Source organism: Perca flavescens, chromosome 6 (genome assembly GCF_004354835.1).
Source record: "Perca flavescens isolate YP-PL-M2 chromosome 6, PFLA_1.0, whole genome shotgun sequence".
Taxonomy (NCBI): Eukaryota; Metazoa; Chordata; class Actinopteri; order Perciformes; family Percidae; genus Perca; species Perca flavescens.
Genome location: NC_041336.1, coordinates 27,397,814 through 27,411,065, shown reverse-complemented (window position 1 = coordinate 27,411,065; position 13,252 = coordinate 27,397,814). Strand labels below are relative to the sequence as shown.

Below are 13,252 nucleotides of genomic sequence, written 5' to 3'. Positions count from 1 at the left end.
CAGAGCAGCTTTCACCAACAAACAAGCTGCACACTAAAACCCTACTCAGATTTAGAACAACTCAGCTGACAGCTTGATGTCTTTATCTTAGCCAAGAGTTCATTTTGTATCTCTTTTTTTTTTTTTTTTTTTTATAGCTCATGGTACAGTATACGTATGCAGACAAATTTGTGGAGAGAAAAATCTAATTGAATGTAATATATGATGCAAGTATAATTCCATTTCAGCTTTGTCACACATGATGAAAAATGTGAGTTAATATTCACTATTGCGCAACTCTACTGGCAGCTGCTTTAACATAGTGTGCATTACCCAATGCTGCTTGGATTTTCTTGGTGCTAAAAAAATATGACAGATTATCATGAATATGAATCTCACACACACACACTTTCCTCATAACCGTGGTAGCCCACAGCGGATTGAAGAAATGCTAATGTGTCCGGCAGCTTCCCTACTTGGTACCAGTGCTGATGATGATCCTGCTTTGGGTCCGGTGGGACCTTACCTGCAGCAAAATGACTACGGTATTATCTCCATGCAAATATTACCAGAGGAAAACAAACCGGCAAAGTAACTTGTCTACAGAGTGCTATAAGGAAGTCATGTGCTTCCTCTGAAACACAGAGGGGAAAAAAAAAAAAAAAAAAAAGATGTCTCCAGTTCAAATCAACCTCAGAGATTGCTGTAATTTCCATTGCAGTGTATGTATGTGTACATACTGTGAAGTGTTTCACAAGCTTTTATGGTTTGACATTATTTGGACAGTGGCATTTTAACTATTAGGTATCTCAATAAAAATGATAACTCTGATTACAACAGGTGCACAACCTTGCACATTATCCTCTTATATTGTATCTTTATATAAGCAAAATGGGAATGTTATTTGGCAGAGTTAAAATTGAGCCTATTTCTGGGTGTAAACAAACAGAACTGCACCTTTGACCGAAAATGTAAATTGATGCTGTGATTTCAGCAGAAGGAGAAAAAGCCAAATACGGGTGAGAAACATTCTTAGCCTGCGGCTAAACTTTCAAAAATGACTTATCTTCAGCCAGCAGAGGTGTAAACAAAGCAAAATGTCCAGCAGAGTTGGTATTAAGATCAAAACTGGCAGCATTAAGTGCTTTAACTGTAGGACAGTCCAACAACAGACCAAGGGCTGGGATCTTACTGGTAGAACAGGTAGAGCGCTGACTCCTCTGGGGTGTGAACTGGGAAGGTGAGAATGTGGCTGCTATCAATTATAGTCTGTGCAGCGCAAACAATGCTGGTGTTTAGGATGCTTGGTTTGGTTAGAATATAGAATAACCTCTCCTATTTCCTGAGATTCACGGTTTGACATGGATTAGTATTGAACCAGCATTGCCATAAATCATTTTTAATCCTTAACTGAAAAAATAAATAGAAAAAATAAATAAATAAAAATAAAGATTTACTGTTCAAATATATATTTATTTCCATATTCCTTAATACAAACATCTTTTTGTTCCAAAAAAATAAACTGTTGAAATGGGTGAATCAGTAAAGGTGCACAGCTGTCATAGCTGTGTTTACAAAGCAGTCTGAGTGGGTAAAGCTGTGTGATGATTGGACACAACGCAAATCCTCAAGGTTGACACACAATAATACAGCAAGTCTCTCGTCCAATCTGTATTGATCACCATCACCTGAGTTGTAGGCTACAGGAGCGAGCGTTTTAGCAGTCCGGTACAAACAAATACACTGGAGAGGTTTTGTTCTCTGTGCAAATAGTCACTGGATTAGGAAGATAATTATGGGCAATTCAATTCTGACTACATCCCCAAATGATTAGAATGCAGGTGCAGCTTAGATGCAAATTGATCCATCAAGTTACTTAATCTTGGGTTGGGTGTGTAAAATATTTTTTCTTCAAAAAGAGGAAGGATATTTGACAGTGTGCAATTTTCACTTGTTTCCTGGGAATTTTGTCCCTCCCCTGTGAGCTGCTCTGCTAATGCACTTGAGAATGAAACAAGTGTCACCCCAGATGTCAGGGGCTTTTCCTCTCATTTGGATCATTTTGGAACTCCCTCTTAAAAACGCACTTTTGTTTGGCTCATGCACCCAAGCCCACGGACAAAGCTCTTGTTGGTTGACTGCGAGGGATAAATGCTCCCTCAACAACACACACGCTCTGTTTTTCAGCATTAGAGAGTTGCTCATTGAACACATCCTTTGACCTAAAACTCCAATCCGCACCTGGTTACCCAGCATCCACAATCAGTTGACGAAATGCTCCTCTTTGATTTCATTTGTTGCGTTCAGGTGGTTGGCCAGCTCTTGCGTCACAGCATCTTTGCCGATCTGATCGTTCCTCCTTTTTTCCATGATCACGTCCTCCAGGCTCTGAAACTCCAGGACGTGACTCTTCTTTTCTGAAAAGAGTAATTTTAACTTGTACGGCTGCTTTCCTATCCTTATCTCCCCTCCGATTTTAAACTCCCGTTTGCCAAAGCGGCACCAGGCAGCAAAGCACTCAGAGTTTCTCCAGTACAGCTCTCTGTCTCTCGAGCCAACGTGGTCCAGGGCGTTGCGCACGATCACCTCCGGCGGGAGCGCACGGTACCTGTAGAGGCCGTTCACTATCCTGCCTTTTTTGCCCTGGCTCACATCGGTGAGAAAGTTGTTCTTTATCTCAGCCCTGTGCAAATGAACCACCTGGAAGTCCCCGACGTAGACAGCCCAGTGAGGATACTGTCCAGTTGCCACAAACTGCAGCAGGTCTCCCGGTCTGCACTTGTTCAGGAGACTTTCCGCAGAGTGAGCCGCGGCTCCGCGGTTTGTCTCGTAGACGCACTCCTCTCGGTAGTAAATCGCACACTCGAGCTCGTCCTCGGGGTCGTAGGGCTTCTCCTCATGGTTCGCCACGCGTTGCTTGTCCGACGAAAAGCGGTCCAAATGTTCGTCCTGCTCGTCGTCGTCGTCGTTGTTGGAGAAAATGTAAGAGACGCCGATCCGCGGTCCGTCGTCGTCCGGGTCGAACCCATTCGGGTCCGCCGTTGGCACCTCTGCGTAATTTAAATGCGTAAGTTTCTCCACCTGGTTCCCCATAAAGGTGACAGGCGGATGAAGGAGGATAAAGCTGAACACAGAAACAGGATCCACCTGTTCTTTGCGCACTCACTTCACCTGGGGAGGAGAGACAAGAGGGAGGCGCGCGGGGTCTTAACTAAATCCAAAGTGGTGAAGACGGGTACCAATAATCCATGTCCGGCTGTAGGCGGTTTCTCCTCCGAATGAACACCGACTGCGCCGACCTGCACATAAAGAAACAAGAAAAAGGAGCTTAAAACAACGAGTTCAAAGCCTAGCAGCCAGTCTACAAGTTAAACTAGGCTACTAAGCATACATTCCCAACAGGTGTGACGAGACACACCTGTTGGTTCACAGTTTCCACATAGCCTACTCACCGATATAACCGCTATTTTTCACTTATTACTTCATGTAGTACTGTACCATATCACCTACTCTTCCGCTGTCGTGTTAATATTTCTCAGTTCAAGACTACTTGACTGTTGCACCTGGTCATTTTCTCCAGCTCAGCGCTCAATAAACTCTGAGAGCGGACGGACTCACCTAGGGTTCAGCTCGTGGCAGCAGCTTTTTCACGCGCTCCTGCTGTCACATCGGTAAAAGGAGCAGGGTTTGAGACTGTGCTGGCGGGCGGCTGCTTCCTGTATGCTGTGATGTTGTGCGGCTCGCTCTGCTGCACAGCCTGCTCTGTCTGTAGTCTGAACCACAGCGCTTGTTGCAACGAAACTCACCCAGGACCCAGTGACTGCTGGGAGGTGTTGTCATTTAAAGCGACAGTACGCCTTTACGCCTCATTTACATATTCAGTTTACCCTACAAAGTGAGATTATTATGAGATTATGTCAAGGAGTTTATCAAAGTAAAATACTGTAATCAATTCATTTAATCAATATGGTTTAATACATGTTCAGTATACTATTGGATGGAAATAAAACACAAATCAATTTTTTTTCCATTGTTGTTTATGGTATAGTACGAACGAATGGTATAGGGATAGGTTACATAATAAAAAAATAACTCACCTGGGTTTAATCACATATGGACTTCCAAAATCCATATGAGTCCACAGGGGGAGGATAATCCCAAACGCATATAAACATACAGCATATAGACACTCACCTAAAGGATTATTAGGAACACCCTACTAATACTGTGTTTGACCCCATGTTTGACTGTGGCATTTAAATGATGCCCAATTGGTACTAAGGGGCCTAAAGTGTGCCAAGAAAACCTTCCCCACACCATTACACCACCACCACTACCAGCCTGCCCAGTGGTAACAAGGCATGTCGGATCCATGTTCTCATTCTGTTTACACCAAATTCTGACTCTACCATCTGAATGTCTCAACAGAAATTGAGACTCATCAGACCAGGCAACATTTTTACAGTCTTCAACTGTCCAATTTTGGTGAGGTCGTGCAAATTGTAGCCTCATTTTCCTATTTTTAGTGGAGATGAGTGGTACCCGGTGGGGTCTTCTGCTGGTGGAGCCCATCCGCCTCAAGGGGTCCTTTGTAAACAACACTTGATAATTAGTCGGTCATAGTATACCAGTTCATTATTTCATTATTTCCATACTCAGACAGTTGTGTGCTATGTTGAAATGAGGTGTAAAAGTGAAACCTCTTTGGCAATTTGTACAGAGACTTGTGATGAAATTCAAGGGTTATTATCGTACAGATTTGCGATACACTACTAATCATGACCAAATGCTTTTAACTATAGTTCTCTTTATTCTTTCAAACACTAAATTACCAAAGTTGGTTTATTTGATCAAATCAAATGTGCTGCAAAACTGAGGGCATACAATTTTAGTCAATAACAGTGTTCCATTGAACTTAAGGTTGCGTCATTCTAAACAACCAGACATAGCTTTATACAATCAAATCCAAACTGATTATTTAATGTCATATGGTTCTTTGTGTATATTAAAGGTCCAATATGTAATATTTGTACTGTAATAAATCCCAAAATGATACCAATGCCTCATCAGATATTAAGGAAACATGTTAAACTGAAATACTATCTTTTCTGACAACAAAGCTAATGTCAGTATTTTTTCTTTTTGAAATTTACATTCCGTGACGGAATTTATGTTTATGTTTTGATCTGTGTGTTGTTACGGCCCAGTTTGACAGGCAGGCCGGGTTGCCAGATATACCTGTAAAAACGTAAACCCAGCACGCTACAGCTGTAACGGTAGTACAGCCATGAAAGCAGCAAACAAACGAACAGGATCAACGGAGATAGATTCTACATGACATAAAAAAAAAGAAAACAGCATGTTTCTAACAGTGGCGTGACCAGAGACGTAACAACCCCCTGGTAAATATTGGAGATGTATTTGAAAGATGGAGACAGCTTAGATCCCAAAAAGACGCAGAGTTGGCTTATTTCCTCCTGAACAGTTAAGCATTAGCTTCAGGCTAATTTATCACAGCTACTAGGGATGGGCATTTTTTGTCATTTCAACATTTGTGTACTCACATTGAATTATATAGCTAGAGTACCCGAGTTGGTTACTCGCAAAAACAATTGAAACATAGCCAGTAAAGTGATCCCAACTGGTCCTGGCTAACGACGTTATGCTAACCCTGCTAACTGTTAACGTTACCGGGAGGACCAGGCAAGCAGCCCATGGCTGTTTACAGCGTGTAGCCTCCGAGAGGGGGGGCTGTAAATCGGAAAGAGAGGACTGTGAGTTTGCAGTGTGTTTAGCAATTGTTGCCATAATTCTAAGCCAATGAAGTGTGTTCCGTCGGCAAGGTAGTGGTATTTTAAGCGTTTTGTATTGTAATTCTAAGCCGAGGAAGTGTGCCTGACTGGCGTGTGGAGAGGACAGTGAGGTTGTTGTGTTTTTAGCGGTTCATACTGTAATTTTAAGCCGAAAAAGTGTGTCTTTCAGTTGGTTACAGAGCTCCGCGTGAGCACGGGCTTTTATGACTGTCAATATAGCCAGCATCTAACGTTAGCTACTCTGCTGTGCTGTGGAGTAATGTCTGGCTATGTGAGACTAGCATCTACCGTTAGCTACTCCGCTGTGCTGTGGAGTAATGTCTGGCTATGTGAGAAAAGCGTCTAGCAACATTGTTGTGAATGCTGCGGTCTCAGCCTGGCAACCCCCATGAACTTCGAGTCTGGGAAGGAGGGGGCGGGGGAGACAACTCTCCAGTATTTTGAATTGGTAGTGCATTAACTATTTTAACTGCTAGCTGCCAGTATTACATAAAATATTACATATTGCACCTTTAAGTTTGCAGCATTTTGCCTATAAAGATGTACACATCACTGATGCATGCAGGGATATCGAAACAGTGATGGTAAGTATCTCCGAAATGCACTCTGCCTAAATTAAACTTCACAGAAGACCTTTTTGTTCAGCAGACATTTTGACTTGTCACAGCAGGGAAAACACAGGTGTTACTAATTAACATGAACAATGGCTCTGTTCTATACCAATGTCCCAGTAGTCCATGACAGAATGACAGTGAGCCAGCATGCACAATAGCAGGACCCTGAAGCTAAGGTTAATGTAAATCAACCATCATTCATTGTATTATTTGCCCCTGTGCTTTCAATACTGTGACTGTCAAAATGTTTGTGAAAATGCATATTCCAAGTTTGCAATTTATGAGTAGGAACACAGGAATCCTAACACAGGATAATCATGCAACTACAGTAGTAGAGTTACATCAAGTGCAGTAGTGTTAAACAATGTTTTGTTTGTGCACTTTTCACAAAACTTTCTTCAACGTTCTGGTATGAATTGCAGTCTTTAAAAAGGTCCCATGGCATGAACATTTCACTTTATGAGGTTTTTTAACATTAATATGAGTTCCCCCAGCCTGCCTATGGTCCCCCAGTGGCTAGAAATGGTGATAGGTGTAAACCGAGCCCTGGGTATCCTGCTCTGCCTTTGAGAAAATGAAAGCTCAGATGGGCCATTCTAGAATCTTCTCCTTATGAGGAGCAAGGTTACCTCCCCTTTCTCTGCTTTGCCCGCCCAGAGAATTTGGCCCACCCACGAGAGAGAGACATCATGGCTTTCAAACGAGCAAAGTGGCAGTTGGTCAAGGACACACCAATCCGATCCGAGACCTGCTGTTCTCTCTCTCTCTCTCTCTCCATCCAGTTCTGGCACTGGCCCGGCCGGGATTCTTGTGCCAGGAAGTGAGACTATGTTCACTTCCTGCCAAAAGGTAAAATCTTCCTTGGACAAGCCAGACATTGAGGCTTACAGTGTCTCAGTCAGCCATTACACCTACTGCTTGGAGCTTTTGAACAGACGAATGTGAATTCCAGATCAAACATTCTTCGCCAGAAGAAAGCAAACATCTATCTCAGCACTGCATGTCTGTACAACGCTATGATTGAATTTCTGAGGATATTTACAGCTCTGCCTCCCTCCAAAGAAACCGCTTAATGGCTCTGCCTGTGATATGGTGAACGCAATGCTGATGCATGTTTGGGTGCACTTCCTTCCCACAAATTGAACGGTTGTTGTGAAATTACCTGTGACTTCACATGTTGTGCAGTAAACAAGATTAGATTTACAGAATGCTAATTCAAAATGAAGTAGAGTGGAGAATCGCATGAGCCACCAGTCTAGATCATTTGTTGCCAGTTAATATCTTTATTGGCAAAATGCTCTTAGTGCTGCGTGACGCACTCTTTGGAGGGGTAATTAGAGATTTTTTGAAAGTGCCTGATGCAAGGTTATTAAAAGATTAGCTTCACCTAGTTTGATCTCAACACAGGCTTTGTTTGTTTCTCTTTGGAACAAAGACCATTCACAAGGAGCATAGCACGCAGGGAGAGATTTCATCACATAAGCGCAAAATGCATTCCCGCAGATGTCTAAGAATGGTTCGTTTATGGCTCACTCACAAATCTGTGTTTTGAGGAAATTAATTTAGTAACACAAGTGTGCTACTTCAGGTATCCACAATTAGAAGAAGTCGTCTCATTTTAAAAAGGAGGATCACAAGTTAAGATTCCAACATTTCCAATTACCAACCTAAAGAAAGACTCAAATGAGCAGTTCCTGGATTTATAGATACCAGTTGTGGTCACAACTCTACTAACAATCCTCCATAAATATAAATGTATAAACCAAGAGATGAAAAATTAATTTCTAAATAATTAAAATAAATAAATCCTGTGTCCTCATGCAGACACTGCTCTCTTGTGGTTCTGTCAGATTACTGCATCGTGCAAAGATAATGAGGAAAAACTATCTACCCATACTCCCAATTACAAATACAAGTTTGGTCATACATTTATGAAAGGTCTGCGTCTTTTATTTACATTCAACAGGACTGGAGTATGCAAAAAATGCTCCAGCTGAAATTCAAACAAGTCATCACTTCTTAAATTGGAATTCAGTTTTACTGAGGTAAAAAGTACATTTTCCAACAGCTAGTTACAACAGAGTACTGATGAAAACAACAGTCTCAAAATACTGCCAACAACATAACCCGTTGATCATTAACATTAATTTCTTTTCTTTTTTTTTTAAAATATTATGTCCGGTTGCCGTTTCTCTTTTGGCTCTGGATCTTTCTTCTCAGCATTGCGTCCTGAATCAGATCTGACTGTTTCACATCTGTATTGCCACAGCCCACCACAGGACAGCTAGATGACAGAGAAAGACAAGGAAACTTTTAACATGTTTGAAGGGAGCTAAAGACACAAATAGAACATGCAACATAAAAAAGTGAGCAAGCACAAGGTAAAAAAAATAATCTTGCATTAATACCGACAGGCACAAGAAAGTTTCATCAGTCATACACCTAATCCCAATAAGGAAAGTCTTCTTGAGCATTGCTGCTATAATGTGCATGTATAGTGTGCACAGTGACCTGAGTCAGGACTCAAGACAATAGGCAGGTTTAACAAAAGCATAGGCCGGCACTGGGATTTCATCAGTGTTCCTTTAGGAGCTGCCACATTTAATTTCATTCCAACATCAAAGCAGCGTAATAAAGAAAATGTAATTTAAGGCAGACTGCTGGTCCCACGCCAGCTCGCCAATTGTTTACTGCTGCGAAACCTGACTCAACTTTCTAACAGTTCTCCAAGGGGAGAGTGTCTTACCGGCATTTCTTTTTCTGGCTGTGTTTCGCTTTGATCAGGCCCAGTATGGCTGCTTCATCATAGTGGTGGTTACAATTCTTATTCTTCATCGGGTTCACCATTTCCACCTTGAATAGAAATTCACAGTGGTGTTTTATATAATGAAACAAATAAAAAAATAAAACACAATTTAGCTGCTAAAACATCATATCAAGGTGGTTTTCTATGTTTTGCTGATACTGAAACTAAATAGGTTATTATCAGGAATTAGGTAGATATGTAATAAGATGGGAATATTTTGAAATAAGAAAAAAAGAATTCAATGGGAATAGGTAAATTAGTAGAATGACACATCAGCATGCTACCTGTGTGAGTGGGCAGGTGAAGTTGACTTGGCTCTGTGTAACTGCAATGTCTTCATCGAGCTCCTCCGTGTTCTCTGCTGACTCTTGGTTGGCTGAAAACACAACATACATCCCACTTAGGTGGTTATACAGTCAGAGCTAACTATGAATGTTATTAAATGCTTAAAAATAAAATAAGCCGCTGTCCACATGAAGGATTTGTTATTTGCCACATTTTACCACCATTCCCCAACTCTTACGTTGGCGTAAGACACACAGCCACACACATTTATTGTACCACACATATCCTTAAGACATTACACAAACTTTTTTTTTACCTACAAAACAAATTTTACCTACCTACATGCACACAAAAATCTCACCCTCTCACGCAAGTGCACACAGACGTCCAACACATGACAAACCTAAAACTATGGCATTGTCTCAGTGTGGCCGCATTTTTAAATAAAGGGTGTAATAAGAACAATTAAAAAAAACAGATAATTACCTCTACAGGGTGACAGGCAAATATAATTATTCAGCAGTAAACAAAGGGAATTGTGTTAAAAATGAAGCTAATTATCCTGAAAAAAGGACACATTCCAAGATTTCTTTTTCTCTCCTTGGCTGAGAAGCCATCCCACAAGCACAGCTATTATCAATGTCTATTATAAATCCTGAATACATTGAGTCGAGCAGTGCACAAATTTTGATTATTTCTCCTATTTGCCTGGGCCTTACCTTGGTTGAGAGAGTTCTTGATGATGTCCTTGAAGGCCACTACTTTCTGGTGATTCTGCAGATCAGCGTCAGAGAGCCCGTTTATTTTCTCTGTGAACTTCTCCTTCACTTTGGCAGACAGGCTGAACATGGCCTCTGGCTGCTGCGTGGTATTCTACAGAAATGGTAATAGGTTAGACTATTTCCTCGACCTATACAATTAAAGTCAACTTCAATGTTTTCTCTGACATTCAAGACTAACACCTTGACATTAAGACTTGCCACTCCAAAAAAATCTGGGTGTGCACAGCGGAGCAGGAGCCACAATGAGTGCTGACCTTCCAAAAAAATCAATCATCTAAACTTAGCACAAAAGGAAGGGAATTTGTGTTTGGTGGATTATTTCTCTGTGGTAACAATGCTTTTTGGCAATAAAGCTTATACCGTTGGAAAGCCTGGAAGAATCATACACAGCCACAAGAGCCTGGCAGTGTGATGGTGTGGATGGCATCTCCCTCACTGGAAAAACGAGGCTAGTCATCATTGGAGGCAATCTCAATGCAGAGAGATATAGAGATGAGATTCAACCAGTGGCCATCCCATATCTCCACAGTCTGGGACTGAACTCTATCCTCCAAGATGATGTTTATCAGAGACTACCTCCAGAATGTGGGAGTGGAGAGGATGGAATGGCCTGCCAGCAGTCCTGACCTCAACCCCATTGAACACTTGTGGGATCAGCTTGGGCGTGCTGTTTGTGCCAGAGTGACTAACACAACCACGTTGGCTGACTTGCAACAAATGCTGACGGATGAATGGGATTCCATTGAATAAATTGTTAAATTGCCAATATGTCTTGTTTCTTCAAACATCCAATTCACCAAACACCAAAACGAGTCAATGGCAGAATAAGCTGTTTGGAATTGGCAGAGAAGATTTGGCACATTTTTCATGGGCACAACCCACATATTCAGTGCTGCTGATCATCCCACAAATGCATGTTCCTTACAAATGGGGCACCATTTGAAAGGGAACTAAACAGGCTTTCCAATGGTATAAGATTCATTGCCAAAAAGCATTGTTACCACAGAGAAATAATCTACCAAACACAAATTTCCTTACTTTTTGTCCTAAGTTTATATGTACTTTTTGTATAGCCCTTATCTCAGTAATGCATACTGAGGCTGACCTGTTAATTTCATTCAGGTATGAATGTGTAACTGTGTGAATCGTGACAAATGAGAATGGGTTCTCAATCGACTTACCTGGATAAATAAAAAAATGTAAATAAAAAAATTTAGTAAGGGAGAAAGGATGTTTTCCACTTATGCGATTAGACCATGCCAGGCTGCTCTCACCTCTGCTGTGACTTGTTGCACAATGTCAACAAAGTAGTTAATCTCTCTGTCCAGCTTGGCACACTCCAGGATCATGGCTTCCATCTCTTTGATGCCAGGGTTCACCTCTCCATCTGTAACACAACAGCACGCAGAATGATGTATTCAGATCATTTACTTATGTCAAAGTAGCAATATCACACTATAAACATACTTATATAAAAGTCTTGCATTCAAATCTTGCATTTGTTAAAAACTTAAGTAATAACAGACATATCAAAAGTACAGCATGTGCCCTGCATAGAGCTGGACAATATATCGATATTATATCTATATCGTGATATGAGACTAGATATCGTTTTAGATTTTGGAAATCGTAATAGCTTAATATGGCATAGGTGGTGTCTTTTCCTGGTTTTATATGCTACATTATGTATCTCATTGTATAAATATTTTGTGAAAGCGCCAATAGTCAACACTACAACATCATTGCGGTATCATAGAGGTATTTTGTCAAAAATATCGTGATATTTGATTTTCTCCATATCACCCAGCCCTAGCCCTGCAAGTATAATATTATATTAATGGATCATGCTCATTGGTTAACATGCAAGTGATACTTAAATGTAACGTTAGTTGATTATGGTGGAGCTAATTTTAATTTCTTTTTATACTGTATAGTAGCATAAAATGCAAATACCCAAGTAACGTAACGTAGTAGTAAAGTACAAGTAGCTCAAAATTGTAGCCAACGTTAGGTAACGTTAACTAACGTCAACTTACTGTAACGTTACTTGAGTAAATATACTACTTAGTTATTGGAAATAGACATTTTAGATCAATAGCTAGTACCCTCATACCCGGGAATTCTGGTATTCTGTAGCGTTAAATTAGACACAAAGAATAAAGGCTTACGTACAGTTTAGTGTCCCAAATGCGGAGGGTCTTATCTGAGACAGGTTAAGGTTAGGGTTAGGGTAGCACAGGTGGTTTAGCAGATTCATGATTAGCTAATTAAGGACATTGTATGGGGAATTTGGGACACTAAACTGCACGTATACCAAGAATAAAACGGAGATTGAACCAAGAACAGCAAATCATAACGTTACTGAGATAGCTTGTAAACTTTACCCTGACCCTGGGTTTCCACCAGGTCCATAGCCACATCTGACACTATGTCCATTCCCGTTCCGATGTCTGTCTGACATGACCGCAGGCTCGACAGTGTTCCGTGAACAGCGCTAAGAGACATCACGGTGGATATCTTTTATCCTCTGGGGAGAACACACTACAAACAACCCAAAGTTAAGCTATTTTACGTTAGCCTAGCTTGCTAACGTTACCTGCTTCCATAGACAGTATATAAGAAGCCTGCTTCTGATCTGGTAGGTTAGCTAGCTAGCTAGCTAATTGAGAAGCTATTGTACCAGTGTGAAGTAAACAATGTCTTAATCTGTGTCAGTTTGTTTTACTAATGCTATGAAGAAGATAAGAGCCAAATGTGTAATACATTAGCTACGTTACAAGAAAACACCTAAATCACCCGCGAAACACGTACGGTGTGTCTCAAATCGCGCACTTCTGTACTTACACACTAGCTAGCTATTTGAGTACAACTCTGAATACAGAATCTTTGCTATCGCTAAGGGCCGACTTCCGGGTTTGTTTGTTTTTCAAAATAAAAGCATTGACTAAAAGATCAATCCAGCAGGGTCTAGCT

General features: G+C 41.0%; 2 protein-coding genes across 4 annotated transcripts; both read right to left on the bottom strand.

The window, feature by feature from the left end:
• Nucleotides 1-1,735: 1,735 nt before the first annotated feature.
• On the bottom strand, nucleotides 1,736-3,806 carry lratd2b (LRAT domain containing 2b). Its single transcript, XM_028580549.1, has 2 exons — nucleotides 3,598-3,806; nucleotides 1,736-3,278 (listed from the first exon to the last, which is right to left on the bottom strand). The coding sequence occupies exon 2, from the start codon at nucleotides 3,070-3,072 to the stop codon at nucleotides 2,242-2,244; it is 831 nt and encodes a 276-aa protein (XP_028436350.1). The 5' UTR covers nucleotides 3,073-3,278; nucleotides 3,598-3,806; the 3' UTR covers nucleotides 1,736-2,241.
• Nucleotides 3,807-8,330: 4,524 nt separating this feature from the next.
• On the bottom strand, nucleotides 8,331-13,195 carry nsmce2 (NSE2 SUMO ligase component of SMC5/6 complex). Of its 3 annotated transcripts, XM_028580359.1 has the most exons (7): nucleotides 13,124-13,192; nucleotides 12,664-12,820; nucleotides 11,554-11,666; nucleotides 10,217-10,370; nucleotides 9,497-9,588; nucleotides 9,153-9,259; nucleotides 8,331-8,690 (listed from the first exon to the last, which is right to left on the bottom strand). In XM_028580359.1, the coding sequence occupies exons 2-7, from the start codon at nucleotides 12,782-12,784 to the stop codon at nucleotides 8,579-8,581; spliced, it is 699 nt and encodes a 232-aa protein (XP_028436160.1). In that variant the 5' UTR covers nucleotides 12,785-12,820; nucleotides 13,124-13,192; the 3' UTR covers nucleotides 8,331-8,578. The 3 variants fall into 3 exon arrangements, with proteins under 3 accessions (XP_028436160.1, XP_028436159.1, XP_028436161.1); XM_028580358.1 differs by having other exon boundaries at nucleotides 12,664-13,195; XM_028580360.1 differs by lacking the exons at nucleotides 12,664-12,820; nucleotides 13,124-13,192 and adding an exon at nucleotides 12,452-12,551.
• Nucleotides 13,196-13,252: the final 57 nt, after the last annotated feature.

Bases quoted from the DNA above. Each gene is read 5' to 3' on its own strand.
- lratd2b (XM_028580549.1), bottom strand. From the start codon at position 3,072: ATGGGGAACCAGGTGGAGAAACTTACGCATTTAAATTACGCAGAGGTG.
- nsmce2 (XM_028580358.1), bottom strand. From the start codon at position 12,784: ATGTCTCTTAGCGCTGTTCACGGAACACTGTCGAGCCTGCGGTCATGT. The intron at 11,667-12,663 runs GTAAAGTTTACA...GTTGTGTTACAG, and splicing joins GGTGGAAACCCAGGGTCAGG to ATGGAGAGGTGAACCCTGGC. The intron at 10,371-11,553 runs GTGAGAGCAGCC...CCATTTCTGTAG, and splicing joins TGCAACAAGTCACAGCAGAG to AATACCACGCAGCAGCCAGA.